Source organism: Falco punctatus, assembly GCF_963210335.1.
Source record: "Falco punctatus genome assembly, chromosome: 7".
Lineage (NCBI taxonomy): Eukaryota > Metazoa > Chordata > Aves > Falconiformes > Falconidae > Falco > Falco punctatus.
Genome location: NC_137587.1, coordinates 24,701,567 through 24,721,637, shown reverse-complemented (window position 1 = coordinate 24,721,637; position 20,071 = coordinate 24,701,567). Strand labels below are relative to the sequence as shown.

The window sequence follows — 20,071 nt, the reverse complement described above, 5'->3', positions numbered from 1 at the left end:
ACCCGAGCGCTTCACGTGGGTGCAGGGACCCCGGCGCCGCGCCGGCCACAGCCAGCCCGCGCACCGCCGGAGGGTCGGGCGGCTGCACCCGCGACGGCCTCCGCCCCAGGGAGGCCTCAGAAGGGAGAAGGGGGACCGAGTCGGCCCGGCGCGGGCTATACCGGCAGGCCCGTCGGTTCGGCCCAGGGGCGCCCGCCCTGGGACCTGCCCGCCCGCCCCGGCCCCGCTCCGGGCGCCTCGCGTCACAGCGGCCCCACCACGCTTGGCGGCGGCGCCGGGACCACCCTGAGCACGCCCTGAGGGGAGGGAGGGAGAGGGCGGAGACGCCCCCGTCCTGCCCGGCCCACCCAGCGAGCCGCGGGCAGGCGGTGCCCCGCGCCCGGCCCGCCAGGGGGAGGAGAGAGGAGCCGGGGAGAGGAGCCGGGGAGAGGGCAGGGCAGGGCAAGGGCAGGGGAGGCCGGCGGCGCCCCCAGCCCGGCCCGCGACCAGCCGCCGGGGGGAGGCAGGGAGGCCCCGGCGCCCTCCTCCGCCGAGCGGAGCACGCCCCCTCGCTCCCGGGCAGCGCCCCGGGACGCCGCCACCGCCCGCACTCACCCGCCGAGCCCAGCAGCAGCCACAGCAGCCACATGGCCCCGGCGCCGGCCGCTCCACAAACTTCGGGGCTGCTCCGGCAGTCCGCCCCCGACGGAGCCTGCGGCCGGGGGCGGCGGGGCGGAGGGAGGGCGGAGGGAGGGCCCGAGGGCGGTGCCGGCCGCCGCCCCGCCCCGCCGGACGGGCGCCCTCACCCGCCGCCGCCGCCGACACCGCCCCAGCCCGCCGGCGGCTCGCCGCAGCCCGCCCGGGCGGGGCCTGGGCCCGGAGCCCTGCCCGCAGCCCTGCCCGCCGGCCGGGGAGTTGGGAAAGCCCGGCCGGGACCCCCAGCGAACGGAGCGTTGGCGGCAGCCCGCCCCGCAGGGCCATCCCGGTGTCCCGCTCGGGAGCGGGGCCGTGCCGGTGCCCCGGCCTCGTGCGCCGCAGCTGCCCCCTCCCCGCTGGCAGGTGGCACGGCCGCCTCGGCTTCGCCAGTTCTGCTGCCGCTCAGGCACCTGCAGCCGGTGCTGAGGACGGTGAGGAGGTGTCCAGTGGCAGCAGGCGGGAGCCCTTTAGCGACCGCTGGAAGGGTTGGGGTCAGAGCTGCAACCCGCGGGCCTTGGCGAGGTGCAGAAACGCTTGCTGTGCCCCTTCTGCGATACGGGGCAATGTGGTGCTCTCAAAGTGTCTCCCGTGCCATCTTCTGGCGTGTGCTCCTCTCATCATTCCCCAAACGGAGAATGAGACATTTGCATTATAGCCAGTCAATCAGAGCTAGCATGTGGGACTTCATATCCTTGCAAAGCTCTGAAACCCAGGATTTAGGCATCTTAAATTGCATTTTCAGTCTGGGGGCCCGATCCTGATCCCACCTGGCTTCTGTGGGAAGAGGGGTGGGCCTTGCTTTAAGAACGTTGTTTTTCAGGAGTGAAGAAAACCCACATTAGCACATCAGCTGTTCTACTTTTATGGGAAAATTGCTGCCTGTTCATTAAGTGGTACCTTTTGATTGTAAAGTACTCCCTCATGTGTGTATGTCAAGTACATAAGTAGATCTGCATGTGTATAGAATAAAGTTTTAACTCCCTAAAAAGCTTGCAAGCACGTATTTAATAGCTGAAGAGGAAAGCTTAGTGCAGAAGGTATTTTAGCTGAGAATTAAAGCTAGTTTATAACAGTAAAAAGCTGCCAAATGATTTCTAAAACTGCTCAGCTGATCTGGACAAAAATACGGTTTCAAGCAGAATTCTTACAACTCATTTAATATAGTCAGAGGGGCTCGAGATTTATTGGTAAGGTTTTCACACCATTTGGAAGAATCAATTTTATTTTGTATTTAAAATAAGACTTCTATTTGCACATTTTAATTTAGCTTCTGTTAGTTCTTTCATGGTATTTTAATCCCTGATAGCTAATTCCCACGTGGAAGTCATCTTGGGAACTAGTTTCCAGAAGGGGGGCTGAGACGGAGGAGTGGGGTTTGACCTCTGAGGGATGTGGCTGTGGGAATTTCCTCTGCCTGCCAGGACGCCGGTCCCCAGCCGCTACCCTTTCTGCCTGGGCTCCCAGTGTGACAACCCAGCGTGACCCATCTCGCCACTCAGCCAGCTCCAGCCAACTCACCCCGACTACATGCAGCAATAGGGGTTAAGAGGCGAAGTAAGATGGATGGGTGGCCTCCTTGGCAGTTACCAAAAGAGCAAGATCTTCTAGTCTGCTAAGGGATTAAGCGGGAAGCTCTCAAGCTGTAAAAGCATTTTATTCACCTCAGTTTATTAGTCAGCACAGGATAAAGGGTCCAGTGTGATTCCTCGTTTTACCTTGTGGGTGTTGGGTTATACAATTAAAAGTACATAAAAAGATGCAGGAAGAACAAAGACGGGCAGAGAAACCTCAGTAACCTCATCAGGGAAACCAGAGCATACAACATTGGCTGCTTCTAGGTACATCAGAGAAGACTTGATTAGACCTTCCTACCTGGTGTGAAGTCTGCTAAGGTAAGTCAATCAAGAAACTGTCTCCCAGATGACTTGCAAGCTAAAGGTGGTTATTGCCTATGGTATAGGACGCATTTAGAGATGCAATGCAAAAAACATTTTGGGGACATGCAAGACTTACTATAGAATGTTTAGGGCAAAGACTAAAGGAGGGGAAAAGGAAGGTTTGAGGTAGATTGAGGAGGAAAAACCATGGCTAAATAAAGGGAAAAGAGGATCGAAGGGGCTGGCCGGTTGTAGCTGAGCCTTGTGTTTGATCACCACAGCCTATCCCATGTTCTAGTTAAATCCTCTTTCTAGCTATCTTGCATATAGGTGCACTGTCGATTCTGAGTGGGTATGTCTGAACACTAGCAAACTTCAAACTAGATTAGCCAGCAAACAAGAGGTCTGGGTATCTGTAACTGAGTGGCACCACAGACTTCAGGTCAACAGTACATGCTCTGAGTCACCTTACCCTCATATGAACTGCCTTCATATCATCAGGGTGGAATTCTCATTTTGCACCTGGAAGCAACATGTGATCCCAGCTCTGTTGCAGACTTTGTGTGGCCTTGAGCAAGTCACTCTTGTCTGCCCATGCTTTGGCTCTTGATGAAACTACAGGCCACCTACACCACAAAGATACTGCAAGGATAAAGAAGTAATTTCATGTTGCTCAGAATGTGGTTAGATTCTGAATGGCTACCAGTAATGCAGGGTACCAGCCAATGATCATAACAGACAAGGAATATAGTCTGAAAAAAAACCATTTTTTTTTCTTGCTTCTGTTAGCTTCATAGTAAATTATGCTGGAGTAGTGAAGAGCTGCGCTTGGCCTGTGATCTTGGCAGGATCTTTGTGCACTATGGCTAAGGGCTGGGAAGGGAAACTTTCTTCAGAGCCAAGCTTGTCAGAGAAGGCTCATTTACATTAGCACAATTGCTACTAGCCAAAGTTTCTGGCGCTTCCTTCGTGACTCTAATAAAAGGTGTGGGATTTTGCTGCCCGATTTTAATTTCCAAATGCAACTTCACCTTCTGCCCTGTCTTGAAATGAAATCAGCAATCTTTTAATTTACAAACATCCCAATCTCCTGACATCAAACAGCATTTAATAAAAAACTGCATGTGATGGCAGTGTCCACATGGCTCACATAGTTGCACTCTTCCACAGGAAGGTTGCAGGTGGCTTCAGGGAAGCTGAAGTAATGGAAGAGGGACAGATGGAATGGAAGTACTAACGGAGGATGGGGATGACCTGCATGAGTACTGCCTTGTGTGGCTGCGAAATTATGTGTCAGAGATACACAGTCATTGTCTCCATCCACATCATAGCTGCATTCTGCCCTGCTTAGAAATTTCTTTGTGGCAAGTCTGTATAGATCAGGTGCTCTTTCAGCAAACCGTGTGTCAAAGTTTGGGTGCCTGATGACAGCAGAAGAATAGGTGTGAGAATATCTGGCTTTGGCATAAAATTCTCTCTCCACCTTACTGTGCTGCTAAGGGGCAGGCAGTTAATCTTTGTAATGCAAACCTGCCACCAGGATTGTGGGGTTTGACCCCTTTTTGGTTACATATTCTTCTGAGATGCCCAGACGAAAAATAACCAATAACATAAAGGGTTTGCTATAAAAAAAACCCAACAGATGCTTATTGAAACTAATCTCTATCAATTATTAACCTAAAGGCTGCTCTTTTTAGGTTATTGTAAATGACAGAGTGTCTTCAGCTCATATTGGCAGACTGTCAGTTCCTACTTGGGGAGGGGGACACAAATTTTTAAGTACCTTGCAGGGCATCTGCATCTCCAAGAGAACCTGACCCCTCTAAAAGATACCAGTGCTCAGCATGTTGTTAGCTGAAGCTCAGATTTTTCATTTCTCATTTCTAACCAGCTTAGTATACAACTCATATTTAATTTCACAATCATTCTTATAAACTAGAAGTTGCTTTTTAGGGAGTTCACACTGCCTAAACAAGGGAAAAGAGAAAACTGTAATAATGTCTCTAGATGCAATCTAAATTTGCTGGCTTCAGTCTGGAAATAGTGCTTTGAAAAAAATTAATTCTAGTCATTTATATGTGTCATGCCCAGTGACAGGACTGATGATGATAAAAAGTCAGGACTGTTTTAATTAAGGATAAAAATTTTTAATAATATATTGCAGTATTTTGTATATGACTGAGCTGCTACTTAGCAAGCCAGGGAGTTTGGAGCTCTGCTTAGCAACAGCTTCTTGATGGATTCAAAATAATAATAATCCAATTTTTAATATATTGCAGCAAAATGATAAATGTAGATCCAAATACATTTATAAATTTGTAATCATCATTAACATCTATCAAGTTAAACAGGTATATTAGCATATCAGCCTATATCCATCTATCCATTAGAATTCATCTCCATTATGGCTTTGCAATGTTTTGATCTTTAGCTCTGCATCAAGCTTGAAGCTCTCCTGACTGTTGCAACATTATTCACTTTAGAAAACAGTCAGAGATCAGTTTTCAAAGGAGTCATAATAGGCATTCAGATTTCCTCATATCACTCGTATGGTTCTCTCATAACATCTTAACATGTAAAGCGTTATTAACTGTATGCATTGATGTGGTCCTCATCACTATGCCAGTCGAAAACATAAGGATCAAATGAAAAGTAAGGAACAGTTCTCAGACCTGGGCAATTACATTGGCAGCTTTCTCAAAAAAGCAAATTGAACTACTATGAAGTTCAAAGAGCGAGTGAGACAAGCCTCCCCCATCCCCTGCATACCATGGGCTCCAGAGCCTCCAGCAACAGGAAGCACCTGGGCAAACCAGTGCACTTTCCTTGAGCTCCAGAAGTACCAGGCTTGGATTCAGGCATCTGCTCAGCCACGGTGGCCTGCCTCTTGTGCTCCCAGGAGCAAACTGCTCACAGCTGCCTGGGGCACATGAAACATAAACAGTTAATATTGGGACTGGTCTTACAGATTGCAGCTACTCTATGTTCTGTGTGCAAAAAGTGTTTTAATGAGCATCCAGAAGGGGTATCTGGGATGTTCTGCTAGTACAAATTAGGCCAGCTTAAGTGTTAAATCCTCTTCCTCCTCTCCTGCCAGGCTGTGGGCTCAGCATATTAGAAAATGCACAGAACCCGCTTGCTCTACAATAGCTGCTGGCTTTTCTGTCCTAGTGCTATGGAAAGGGAAGGCCCTGAGGCTCTGGCCCATTCATTTTAATTTTTTCTTCACAGAATCTGCAAAAAGCCCCCTGCTGCACAGCTCCCATTTGGCCTGAGCTGCAGCCATAATGGCGTTCTCTCTTTGGGACTCAGCAACTGGAGATGGAAAAGGCTTGCAAGGCAAATTTGTCCATACCCTGAGCAACGTGGGACTGTTCTCCATTGCACAGTAAATCTTTACGCACCCTGCCTACGTCCCTCTTACTGACCCACAGTGAGAGGCCCACCACACTGTGCTCCAGAAGACTACACCACGCTCTGAGAGCATGTTTAGACTCTTGCCCGCTCTTTCTGGCTCATCACTGCTTGAGTTCCTTCATCTACCTCCTATCTACCCTTCGCTTCTGATTTTGGGACTAGGCAGGAGTGGGGGGCAAAAATCCTTCCCTTTTTTGTGCCACAGGCATAACCTCGGGCTTCACAATTTCAGTTCTGTCGTGCCCTTCCCTAGCACAAACTGCATCAGTGGTGGTGCATGACTGCCCTGCTGTTAGCGCAATGGGATGCACTTGGTTTTGAGCTCTCCCCTACTGCCTAAGCCATGGTAAGAGGCTGTAATGCCACAGCAGTAGCAGCATGTCCTAGGGCACAGCTTGCCAGTAGGGCAAGGGTCTTAGCTCATCACTCTGCCCACCATGACGGCAACTTGTGAGTATTACCAGGTGATGTCTAAGTTTTCCCTGATAATACAAAAGGTGCAGGATGCCACCTCTCAGTTATATAGCTCAGGTGGCACACAGCTGTTTTTTCCTTCCCTCCATTTTACTCTAAGCTATGTTAAATATCAGCTGGAAAATTTTCAGAACTGTTTTCTCACTCCCAGCCCCACCCCCACCCACCCACCCACAACATATGTGGTTGCCCCAGTCTTTCTAGACAATTCTACAACCCCACATCCCTAGCTCAAGCCAAGAAAATTCCCTGTTCCAGGTCTCTGATACAAAGGACACAGTTCGAAATCAGAAAAGCTGATAGAATGTTTTGATGCCTGTTTTACCTTTTAAGCCTACTCTGTGGAGCGGCAGGAGGCTACACTAGCAGATTCAATTGCAAAATAAAAGCGATTTCAAAAAATTTGCATCCTTTCCATTTTACATATTTATAAATGTACATATAAATTAGGTGGTTCTATAGTTACAGTTCTCTAGCTACAAAGCCAGACAGTTCTTGTTTGCAAGCTCCTCACCCTGCACGCCTCACCCACACAGGTCACAGTTTTATTATACTTGACCTTCTGAGTACTGGTGTTTTCTGCAGGAACTCATTAGAAATCCATTGCATTTGCAGGGTGTTTTTTTTTTAATTCAAAAAGTAATGTTGTTTCTTTGATGTGAGCTTTATTCATTACCTAACCTGTCAATATTTTCAGCTAATGATTTCAAAATAAGTAATCATAGACAGAATGTAGAACAGCAAGATGATTATGTTGTCCCCAGGTCTTCCAATGACCTCCTGGATAATTAGCATATCAATACTTTCCATTAATGTAATGGGCAGTGTGTGAAATTTCCAGGCTGCTTCCAGAATCTAAAGTAGATGAAAACAAGCAGAGAGGATTATTTGGCAGTAAAGTATATAATCAATAAATGAATGCCCAGATCAATACCTGTCCCCTAGCAGGACCACAGCAGTTTAGCTCCAGCTATCCCTTAAAGGGGTTCTAACAAATAAATAACAGTAGTTAAATTGGTATGTTTTGATGATGAAAGTTTGCTGTAATTTGCAGGAAAATGTGATAAAACTCCATTATGTGTGTAAATCCCCAGCTAAAGTAAAATGTTATGCCACCTATGGCATCTATGCCACCTGAAGGTCTGAAAGTTTAACTCATGCTTCTGATTTAACGCCTATTTTAAAAGTAAAGTGCCTCTCTTTTGCTCCAGGCCATGAAAAAACCCACATCATGAAAGCCTCCTTTTATGTGCATATGTGGGAATTTGTTTTTTATATATTTTCACAAAATATTTGGTGCTATCTCACACTGATGCCCTTGTATACAGGGTAGAGGAGATGCAACAAGAAGCAGGCAAGTCATTAAAAATACAAGGTGGGAAGGAATGGAGTGGCCAGGATGCTAAAACCTTCATAGGAAAACAAGACCTAAGCTAAAACTGAATTTTCTGAGTGCCTGATCAATTCTTTCAGAATTGAACCCTGAGGTTCTTAATCAGACCACAAAATGACTTTGTGATTAGGTAACAGGTGAAGAAAGGAACCCATCTTCTCTTTTCTAAGCCCTCTTGAAGTGCAAAGTTATAAGATGTCATGAGAAGATAATCTACATGGTGTTTGCAGTTCCTAACTGGGAACCCAGCTGGTATTTGAAAAACTGTGAATTAAATAATTTTGTGTTTGCTAACAAGGGTAAATTGAGTGATTGTTTACATTACAATGTTTGTTTGAAATGTTATATTTTAAAATGGTAATCTGGAATTTAGAGTTTGTCCAGAATTCAGTCTTTTCCATGACTAATATTCCTCAAGATGTACAAGGGTAAAGTCCTCCTAGCAAGCACTTCTAGGGTTCATCTAACTTTTTAAACGTCTGCTTCAAGAGGTGTTAAATCCTCAGAAACACCTATTTCTCTCCATCAAGTGTGAAAGAAGTTCACAATGTCTGGCTCTAGTGGAAAAAACTGCACTGAAAATGTCTGGAGCTAAGAGGAGATGAATCTCACCCACAGTGTGCCAGCTCATACATTTGCACAGACATCAGATTGGCTGTGCCTGAAGTGAACCGTAACCTCTTTACAGTGCCAGAGCCAGCACCGGGTGAGCTGGGGGCACCCAGCTCTCCTGAGGCAGAGGGGCTGCTCAAACGGGCTCAGATCACTTCTCCAGCCCCTGAGGTGCAACCATCAGTAGTGAGCACAGCGAGGTTTGCACCCTGGGAAGCACAGGAGGCTCAGTAGAAATTTATGACCCACACAGGAACTTTTTCAATTTTGTCTAGTTTTCAGAAGTGTGAAGAACTCCCTGGTTATTGCAAGTACCCCTTAATGACATGTCATTTTGGGTGCATGGTGAAAATGGAAGACTTAGGTGTCTGCAGCATTGTTAGTGCGGTGGCTCTGGCAGCCCTGTTTTGAGGAAAGCACATCTCCCGTGCTGCAACTTCTGAACACTTTGAGGCTTCCTAACTGAGAACTGTGCTGGTTAAACCATGTTTAATATATAAGAACACAGCACAAGCTTGTATGATCAGAGGTCTGATGCAGGGGCCAGAAATACTGCATCTCTATTTCCTAGTGCCTAATGGAGGAAGAAGAGCAATAGCTGAATTAATCTGGCCCATCACCTTAGTTGTCTCAGCTGGACTGCACACAGTATAGATACAGATATAGTTTGGAATTAGATAAGTGATATGCTTTGCATACCTTTTTAGTATTTTCTGTTTGTTTGTTTGTGATCAATGCACAGAGTTGGAAGGGAATAAGACCCCAAGTCGTAACATGGAGCTGCTCTTATTTTACACAAGAGAGCAATGGCATATTGAAACACTCACTTTGATGGTTTCCCTGGTCTGCAGGGAGTGCTCAGTAAAAGCTTTCTGCTACGTCTGGATGAACATAACTGGGATTGTTGGTCCCACATGAATTGAGCCAGGAAGTACTGCAGTAGAGAGATGGTCCAGATAGGAAAGCAAATGTCACTGACCGGCAAGATCTAATTTCAGTGTTAGGCTAATTATGTGACTGATGCTGAGCCAGTAGAAAATTATTATGGCCTATATTAGATTATGCATGCAATGTCAGAAAAGCCCTTGTCCACCCCTGCGTGCATCCCTGCCCTTCCCTACTACGTTTCAGAGTGCAGCCACCCCCTCGCCTCTCTTCTATCAAGCTTTTGTTAATACAGGTAGGTTAGAAAGCTGTATAAGCAATTACAAGCTCCATAATAATGTTCTGTCAGCCACCTTCCTTCACCCTCTCCTGAAATCTCATTAAAGGAGAAAAAAAAAAAAAAAAGAAAACCTGTCTGTATGGAAATGCAAAGTGATCTCCCTTACACATGCATTGGTATTTGTTTCACATGCCAGAAGCACAAAGGGCTTTTCAGGTCCAGAGGCTGCTGGGAGTGTCAACAGGGTGGACAGCAAAATGAATGACTGCCACAAACCAGAATGGGAATTTGAACACAGCAGCTCCAGTCTGCTGAAACTCCCAGCCAGCAGATCCCTCCAGCCCAGCACTGACTTTCCTAAGCACAAAACTCTCCATCTCTTTCTCAGTCCAACAAAAGGAGCAGGTTTGGATTCCAGTACAGGACAGCTTACATTCATGAAATGTTCTTTCCTGTCTCACTGGCTAGGAGAAAAGCCATCTTTGCTCATACTCCAGCCAGAAATAACAGAGCACCGTGCAAAGCCACACATCCAAACATGGTGGGACACCAAGATGAAGCTCATGTTACACAAGGGGATGGCATGTTATCAGGTAAAAGACTATTTTTGTCCAGCTGACTTCAAGAGACAAAGTACAGCTTTCATGGACATAGGGAAACACCACAGAATCACTACTAGAGAAGCTATTTCTGTCATGTAGGCTTCCAATCAAACCTCAGCACAAGCTATGTCTGGATGAAAGGTACCAGTTAAAGAGTAGGTGTAGGAGCACAAGAAAGCAGCAGTGACCCCTGTTTCTTTGCAGGTGGCTGCATAACAACAGGGGTTGTGCAGAAAGTGAAGATCCTGAATGAGGAAAGGTTTGGGTTTCCCCACCCAGCAGTGTGTTCTCAGATCCCCGAGAACTGCCCTGCTTGAACTCCAGTGGATCTGAATCAGCTCTAGTGGCCCAAATGTCTCACAGGTGTGAGTCAAGAGTTAAACTGAAAATAAAAGTTTTCAGTGGTTTGGAAATTCATACAAAACCAGTGCAAATTTGGATCTGAAAACAAAATGTCCCCAAAGTCCAATGGGCTCATTTTTAGAAACTGGTGCTAATGCCCATAAAACAGCTTCATTACTGTTTGTTTTACAGTTTTGCATTAGGTGTTGCACAAATACTAAGCACGGGCCTACCCTGCACTTACATGGCCACTCGGTTGATTGATTTGGATTATTTGGTAACAGCTGAGTGTTTATTTATTCAGTGCATTGTTACAAGCCTCTTAAGGTTGACTAGAGCACTGTATAGGCATTCATTTGGGTCAGCTTGTAAAAATTTAGTGATATAAACAGGGAGTTCTCCCCTGAGCTTGCAGACGTTAGCAGAAGTCAGGCCCTAGCAGAGCTGTTCGAAATGCTGGCAGCTCATCTTCTGGGATGGCATGAAAATGGGATTTATCTTTATTAACACTCTTTTCAAAGCTTTATTTTTGAGACACTCAATGCTTTCCAAGTTTGACCTTATTAATGGCTAAAATGTAACTAGCAATGAGATGTAGCAAGTCAGATTAAGCTGGCCTGAAACCAGCTGAGAGGTGTCATTTAAAAGATAGCTGTCCATACTCTAATTTATCCATGAGACAAAAGCTCCGGCTTAGGAACACATTTGAGTATAAGTTTCTGGCCTATACAGTCAGTCAAGATTGTAAAGTGTAGAAAATGGATGAGTCAAGAAAAATAAGATCAGGATAATCCTATGGCAAGCAGGGTTGGAGGCTCTAAAAGAGCAATACAAATTGTAGAAGTATTTTTTTCAAGAGCAAGAGAGATCCTAGCAATAGCATTAGTCCATCATGACAAATTTCCTGTCTTCAGCACTAAGGCAGGAGGACACAATTTTTTTCTGTCCTGTACAGAGGAAGAAGGAATTAATGAATTGATACCACATCACGTTTGTTAAGATACTTTAAAGAAAAATGATAAGTAAACAGGAAGCCAGGCAATGGGATGCTAAGAAGCAGCTATTAATATCAGGGAACCTAAAATCCGCAGGTCAAGACAACTTCTGTACAGCATGTTATTACAGACTGTTACTTTGCATCAGTCCTGTCCCAAGTAAAAGATAATGGGTTAAAACAATGCTCAGGGTCTACCCTTTTGTTCTGAAGCAGGAGCTAGAGTTTCCGAATCATCTGTACCAGCGATATATGGCCTAAATGCAAAGACTTACCAAAGGCACTTAGCTTCCAAGAAATCTTTCCAGGAAAAGGATATTCTGAAAAGATTGCAACACTATATTAACAAAATTCTTTCCTGCAGCATACAGGATTGAACAAACTTCTTCTGCTATGATACCGCTTTTCACCCTTAACTCTTCTCTGCTCCACCTCTTTTTTTGGTAGCCATAAAAGAAAATTCTTCATGGCATCTGTGATTCACATTTAACAGTCCGTTTTCATGAGTATCTTTGTAGGGGTTTCCAGCACAGAAACCTGGGCTGGTGCCTGGCTGAAGCTTGCTTGAGCTTCATGTCACACTGGGGGAGCCATCGGATCGGACTTGTCCTGCTTTGACCCGGATTTCACAGATTAAAGGCTCCATCCCAGTCCCCCAGACCACCCTATTCATGCCACGGTTGGCAGTGCTGAACAGCCAGGCGCGTGTTTAGCTGGATGCAGTACTGTGCTTACACATTAAAAATGCCATAATGTGGGGTGGCTGCTTCCAAGCAAAACAGCCTCGTGGTCTGCTGCCTGCCCCTGGCACTGCTGGCACCTGCTAATTACGTGTCACGGGAGCAATGAAGTGCTCCCATCCACTCCTGGGCTGTGTGAGCCTTCCTCTTCCAAGGTGGTGTGCCTTGGGGAGGGGGTGGAGGGAGGAGAAGCAGGGACTGGGGTGGTCCACCAAGTACTGCTGGGCCCTGTGGCAGTGTCCTCCTGGGCAGTGAGCAGGGAGAAGCTGGTGACAGGCACTAGACCTGCCTGCACTTTGCCTCACAGGACTCAACACCCTTCTCAGATTTTAATGTCTACATACAAAGCACTGGTGGTCCTCCTGTAACAGGTATTGTATTATTATAGGCATTTATCTAAGGCACCCAGGACCTAAACACCAATTAGAGAGCAGTTAAGGTCAGACAAGTGATTAGTTAACAGTAGTTCTCCAACTCAGCTTACGTGCCTTGTTCATCTTCATTCAAAATGATTTAGTTTGCTGACAGTCATAGAATTTTCTGGTAGGTAATCCTGAACATGTGAGTCATGAAATCTTTCCCAGAATTACCAGAAGCTGAAGGCAGAGTTATGGTCTTCCAGAGGAGCATTTTCCCCCAACCTGTTACCACTGAGCTTGGTCCCCTCCATGCCACCTTGTGCCTGCATGCACATGTGGCCTTTTGTGCAGCTCCTAGAGCTCTGCTAATTAATCTAGTCAATCAGAATAACTTATATGATACTGCTAATTTGAGGCATTTTTATTCTGCATGCACTTTGCATGCATGCACACAGATGTGTGTTTATTTGACAGGCCTCATCCTTGAGTGGGAATTTAAGATTTGTTTACATGGACTAAAAGTGCAAAGATATACATGAGAAACCAGGGCCCGAGCCCAGCTTCCCACACAAGCATCAGTCATTTTCAGGGTCAGATTGAGGATTTTACATTTGTTTTGATTATGTTAGGTGAACAATGTCTCCTTATCCCAGTACTCTGCTAGTAAAAATAAATATCCATAGCAGGGAGGAAAAATATTGTCCTTGATTTGATATCCCATCCAAGGTAATTATTTTCTTTTCATCGTAATGCTCTTGTTTCTTTGTATCATCTCCTTCCTTTTTTCCCATTAGCCTTTTTCAGTAAACAGTACAGGGCTTGCAAGGTTAGCAGAGATTTATTTTTTTTTGCTCTACAAAGGGCACTTCAGCACATTAACTTACTGGACATGTACATATCTGTAGCTGCTCAGAACACTACACCATCAGGCAACCCAGTACGCTCCCTGCAAAGGCACTGCCCTCCAGTGCCCAGGGGAAATGCTCCAAAATGTTACGCAGATGATCAGGATTGTAACAGTCTTTCTGGCCTTAAAATACACAAAGCTTCAAGGAAGGAAAACAATGCTTTTGCAGCAGAAAGGCTATCATTACATAATGCAGCTCACGCCATGAAAAGCAACCTAACACAAGTTCTTGGATTATTACATGACTAACACTTCCACTTTTACAAAATCTGGCCAAAAACTACCACCAAAAAACATGTTAAAATATAGTTAGAATATTAAATATGTTTATAGAGCTGTGTTTGCTTCTTCTCTCTCTCATCACATTTCCTGGGTTTCTTTCATGTGGTAAGTTTATCATCTGCTGGTTGCATCAGGTGTGTATCAAAGCCACCCCCGCTCCGTAGATGTACTTTTGAGGGATGAGCTGGGGCCCTGCAGAGATCTCCAAGGAACCACCGCAGAAAACTCGTTGCATCCACACCGAACTACGTGTGTTTGGAGAGGACAGTCATCCCTCCAGCCAGAGGAAAGCAATCATAACAGCTAAATTATGGGACTTCAAAGCTTTCACTGCATTGTAAATCCCGAGCACAGCAGCTGCCGGGTATTGTCCTGGTGAGCAAAACTGATCAGTCTCATTTAATCACGTCACACTTCATTTGTACCACAAGTGTCAGGAAGCTGGTCAAAACAAGGTTAACAGGCTACAGTGCGTCACAGGCCAATAATCAGATTAAGTGGGCAGTTGCCCAGTTACTGGCCGTGATTATATTCACCCTACGGTACCGCTTTTAACTATTTGTGACTGGACTGCCAATCCAGTATTATAGGCAGGAAGAACAAGGCTCAGAACCCAGGGGAAATTAGTTACGGCTACAAATTAAATGGGGCTTCTGCAAGGTGCAAAATAAAAACTGACAAGAAAGATATAGAGGTATTTGCATTTTCACATACTCTTTTTTTTTTTAATATTGTGAGGGGCCATTAGTATGGACACAATAATTTTTAAACTCTTTTTATACACACATATATTTACCTCAGCAGCAACCCATTAAGTAATCTATTAAAAATAAAACAGGGGAAAATGAATGGGGCCTTTTCCTAGTATTTTATAGGTCATAATAAAACAGGACCTTTCCTTTGACACTTTCTTGATTATTCAACTTGAAATGCATTTTTCACAGCTCTCAGATTTCATTGCTTCATCACCGGCTCAATGGGGACAGAGCATAAACTGTACAGTCTCAGTGCGGCTCCAGGTCAGGTTACAAGTCTGTGGGGTCCTACAGACTACATACGCAACAAGAGTGACATCATTTGAACAGAGGCACGGGTCGATGCATGGTAATGTTCCTGGCTGCCTGGCATCAGCCTGACTGCTGGGATGTGATGTAGAGTTGCCATGGGAAGTAGAGATGTAAGAAATGCAAAGATTAGAGAAACTCAGTGTTTTAAAACCTGTGTGATAAAGATACAAAATCTCCCCCTCGCCCTCGCTTCAGTTTTTAGGGGGAAAGCCTGCGAGGGGCTGCAGGACTTTGCTGCACACAGTGGGGTGAGTGTGGCAGGAGGGTCCCGGTGTGGCAGCACCCCTCTCACCACCTGCCTCCTGGCAGTGATCAGAGCAGCTGCTGTGCTCCTGCCTTGCTATTTCTCACATGGATAAAATGGAGAGGTGAGAGAGTCAGAGCTGCCACCCACCCTACCTCATGAAGTACTTCCCTTTTGCCAAGACATTAATTTGAAGCAGAGTAAAAATGGTTCCAAGTTTGCACAGAAATATATAATTAATGAAAAGGTGTCAGATAATTAAATTGTCTTATTATTTTGGGAGCTTGACCTTTTCTACACTGAGATTCATGTGTAAAGTTAGACATCTGTTTCTCTTCAGTGACTCAGTTTTACTGTCTGTAAAGTGTATTTGATCCTATTACGGTATGAAGCCTTACTAGGCAAACAATCAAAGCAGTTCTGAGATTCCCAAACAAAGCCCCGATTTTCCTTCAAGTGCAGCTTTGCCAACAGGTAGCTCCTCCAGCTCAGGGTCTCTGCCTCATGAAATTAAAGCATTTAACACAAATAGGAGAAGTATTCCTCTATGCACTTTGTTTGGCTGGTGGTGCAGACCCAGAACAAAGGGCAAAGCCAAGCTAAGCACAATGCCACAACGCTTGGAGATACCAGCAGTGGGGGCTTTGCACCCTGTGCTCCAGCCAGCAAGTGGAAGTTTGCTCTCAGCCTTGCCCAAGGTGGGGGCTATTAAGCCAGTGAGGCAAAAAATACTGCCAGAAATTATCTTAAGAGCAGGAGAATCAAGGAACCTCCTGAACCCAGACTTATTTGAAACAGCCGCAGCTGCTGAAGCATATGATCCTGGGTGAAGTCAGGCCATAGGCACTTTGCATTTCAAGGCTGTCAGCACATCCTTCACTGTCACATATCCCCAGCTCTCCATCTGGCATACACCTGCGTCTTGCTCCTGGCTCCTGGCAGCGCAGATGCCTGCATACAGAAGAAGGCTTTCCTTCAGCAGGTTCAGAGAAGATGACAAATTGATTTCTCCTCTGACTTCCCAGTCACAGCACCCCTTAATCCACTGCAGGCAAAATGACCTGGATTAGTTCAAGCAATGTAAGTAGATGCTGTAAGTTATTCTGGTTGGTTTTGCCTGGAGGAGATCAGGAATGCTCACACAAACCAGTTTGCTGGGAGAGCTGATGAATGGTAGTGGCTATAGCTGGAGGAGGAGGTACCACCTCCGGCTGGCACAGCTGGATTTGGGATAGTGCTTGTGGCCACAGCTCTCTGCCTGGCAGGAGAAAACTTGCTTCTTTTCCCTTTCTAATGCAGAAGGTAGCTTTTATGCCTGGAGGCGTGTGGGAGAAGCCCAGTAAATCTGCACTGTGAAGCACAGTCTTAGTGCAATGGTTGCTTTAATGTGGAGTTGGAGCAAAAGGAAATACAGCTGAATGAGAGACTCCCTGGGATTCAGTGCTGGCCAGGGAGCATCGGTGGTACGGGTCTGTGGGGATTGTCTAGGGAGAAAGCCAATAATGGGAAAGCTTGCAAAATCCAAACTTAATCTCTTGCGCTGCAGAGAACTAATCTTTGTGCTTGACATTAATCTTTTCAATGGAGATAGAATGCCCTTATCTTCCATGTTGCTCACTGAGCCAGAAAACAGAGCCTACGGTCTTTATAGGCTGGAGATGGAGCTGCAGAAACCCTTACACTGACATTGCCTTTCCATTGTCTTTTCTTAATAATTCAGTATGGACTGGGCTTTCTTTGATGACAGCCCACCTTTGCTCTTTTTTTAAGAAATATACGCACATGTAGTCCTGATACAGCCCCTTCACTTGAAATCAGCAAATCTCTCTGGGCTCAGCAAGGAAGAAGCCATTGGCCAGTAGCACTGTAATAACCTGCCACCCACGGCACCCCCTGGAAGATCTCCAGGTTTTGAGCTGGCTGGCAGCGGGTATGGCTGTCACAGAATAAGACTTGTGTTGCAAATGATGGCAGCCCAATTAGCCTGGAGGCAAAAGCTTTGTTTTCCTCACTGAAGCAGAGGCCATACAGCTTGTCCTACAGGCAGCACTGGAGTGAAAGCCCACTGAATTTTCCACTCTTCTAGACCAGGCATGATTCCCCTGCCTCTACCTTGTTCTGACCCACAAGTTTTGATTTCTCCCTTTTCCCCCCTTACTTCTGTTTTTGTTATTCCTACTTTTGTTTCTTTAAGGAGAATTCTCTAAGGGAATTCAACACATTGCACAAGCCCTTGCACTAATCAAGGCCTCAAGGCTGAGATATTTAGATGCTCACCCAGCATCTCTGTAAGCTGCACAGTAACATATTGGCTTCTATAGAATCAGGAAACGTTGAACTTCACTGTCTGAAATAAAACTCAAAGGTTTTAATACTTCTTCACTCACCAGGAGCCATGCTGTGGCAGAGCAGCCCAGCCTGTCCAGAGTCTAAAAGCAAACTGTGAAACAAATCTTTATGCTTGTTTCTTAATAAACATTAATTGCAACTAGAAGCCAAAACTATAAACACAGTCAAAATCTTCTGGGTTTCCAGACAACTCTAGGATTTGTGAATAACAGAAAAATGGGCAGTAGCAAGGGAAGTAATCGAAGCTCCTATATATCATATTGATTAAAACACAAGGACTGCCCTTCAAGGAGGGACTTCGCATCGGGAGGGAGATACATTGGCTGCTCTCGTAAGCTGCTTCCAGCTCTGCCAGTGGCACTTCAGGAGATATGACTACGTTGTCATGGATAAAAACAAATCTGCATTTTCACTCTCTCTACTGTAAAGAAATAGCCCAGGAAGAATACATGCCTTAATTAACCCCTCGGGAACAGAAGACAAAAGCAAATAACAAACAGAATACTGCATAGATGGAAAGCATTTTAACAACAAATCCTTTGAAATCAGATGAGGTTTTTGTTTGTTTTCATACAAAATAAAAATACACCTCTGTCAAGTAGCCTAGCAAAAGGTCACACAACAGTGGAGCCCTCTAAGAGTCCAATTTCAAAGACCCAAATGAGACACTGTGTGGATTTCAACTACTGACTGTTGCTCTTCTGTCGGCAGGAATTCCAGCTGTGCGTGGGTTGCTACAGGAGGCAGGAGCAAAGTATGACAAGTTGACACCACTATTTCCTTTGAGCAACAGATGCCCACATTTGACATCAGTTGGATCTTTTAAACAGTGAGAGCAAATGGGCCTATTTAAAGTTTGTACAAGCAGGTGCACGTGGCCCTTCAGCTATACACAGACACTCAGAAAGCACAATTAAAGCAAGAAGAAAACAAAATGGTTTTTTCCTTTGCATCCTGAGCACAGGACACCTGTGCAGCAGGGCAAAGAGCAGAGGGGGAGGAACAAAGAACAGTTTGTACTGGGCCAACACAGATGAGAGATACTCTGCCTTTTCCTGAGCCACTTCTCACCAGTGTAAGAACCCAGAGCCTGAGCAGATCCTAAAAGACTCTAAAGTGGCAAAAGTTTGTCCCATGAATTTAATGGGAACATAATTTTCTTTGAAGATATTTTCTAGTTGATTTTCTGTAGAACAGAAAGAAAAGCCTTTTCTTGATGAGGGGATTACTTGGCCTCACAAACGCTCATCTGTTGGTGGTGCTGCTCAGCTCACATCACATCAGCATCTTATCCATCAATACCTGCATAGCACTCAGGGGCCAAGTGAGCTTCCAGGGTCACACTGGAAGGCTGTGGCTGAGTCAGAAAGGTGTTTTTGCTTAAATAAACCCCAGGCAGATGGCTGTTCCAGCTGTTTTCTTCCTCCACCATAAGAATGGCAGCAGTGCATACCACACAGTGGGTTTCCCTCACAGTCACGTGGAGTTGAGTGCACATTGTACTCAGTAATGCAATTGTGCCGTTAATACTGCCTTAACCATATGTTGGAAACAACTGCCAGGAAAATGAGAGGGTTACCCTCCTGGTACTGGCCACCTGCCCATTGGGCTGAGGTCATTCCTCACCCCACCATTCTCTCAGTACCTGCCTCTGCAGACAGCCAGAACCTGGCTAAGTGCCTGCCCAGCATGCAGCATAGGTGCTGCTGGAAAAAGCTGGCTGCCTTCTTGCAGCAGAGGAAATGGCCTGTACCTACCTCAGAGAGCTTTGTCAGCTTATAATTGTCCTGAAATTGGCTGTATCTTCAGGCAAGAAATGTAAATGCAACGATCATACCTGGGTAGAGAAAGATACTGCATTAGCCCTGATACCTGATTATAAGAAGCAGCGCTCAAAGATTGTTTCTTCCTGTCTGTTACTTTCTTATTCCCTCTCTGATCTAAGCACGATCCCTCAGCCACACTAATTACGCAAATCACATTCACACAATTGATCCCCACAAGCAGAGCCTCTTTGTTGGGTGGAAAAAGACACTGAGGAAAATGCCATTACTTCAGGCAGTTGGGCAGGGGTTGGCAAGAGGGCAAGGATGCAAGATGCATCTAAACCAAATCTTTATTTTCATTTTTGAAGTTCCCTTGGCTGGACATGTTCCTTATCACCTTCTCACAGCACCGCTGCCCTTGCCCCAAGGATGCAGCACACCCTGGGCATGCAGTCACTGAGGGCATGAGCAGCTGGGAACATACTGATCCCTTGTGGCACAGTGCACCCTCAGCAAACCCTAGGTGTGCACACTGCTGTGGCTGCGCTTTCTGGGCCAGCACAACTTTAAAAATCTCCACTCCCACTGCCTTCTACCTCATATTCTTGACTGGTTAGCCCTCAAACCTGAAGGGACATTTTGCGAATCCTTATGACCACCTTTGACAAACCCACTTTGGCCTAAGCAGACAAAGTGATATTTTATGGGAGATTTATCTAACAGTTGGTCATCTTTCAAATGCCGATAGCAGCAAAGTCTTCCTTGAGGATCTTTCCTAACACACCATCACCTTACTCTTCTAACAG

At 45.8% G+C, this 20,071-nt stretch overlaps 1 protein-coding gene across 2 annotated transcripts in view; it reads right to left on the bottom strand.

Annotated features, from left to right (window-relative positions):
* Positions 1-19,259, bottom strand: part of LDLRAD3 (low density lipoprotein receptor class A domain containing 3) — a 137,313-nt gene extending 118,054 nt beyond the window's left edge. For both annotated transcript variants that reach the window (XM_080395490.1, XM_080395491.1), the window contains exon 1: positions 595-19,259. In XM_080395490.1, the coding sequence (XP_080251616.1) occupies positions 595-628 (34 nt within the window). In that variant the 5' untranslated portion in view covers positions 629-19,259. The remainder of the gene's footprint in view (positions 1-594) is intronic.
* Positions 19,260-20,071: the final 812 nt, after the last annotated feature.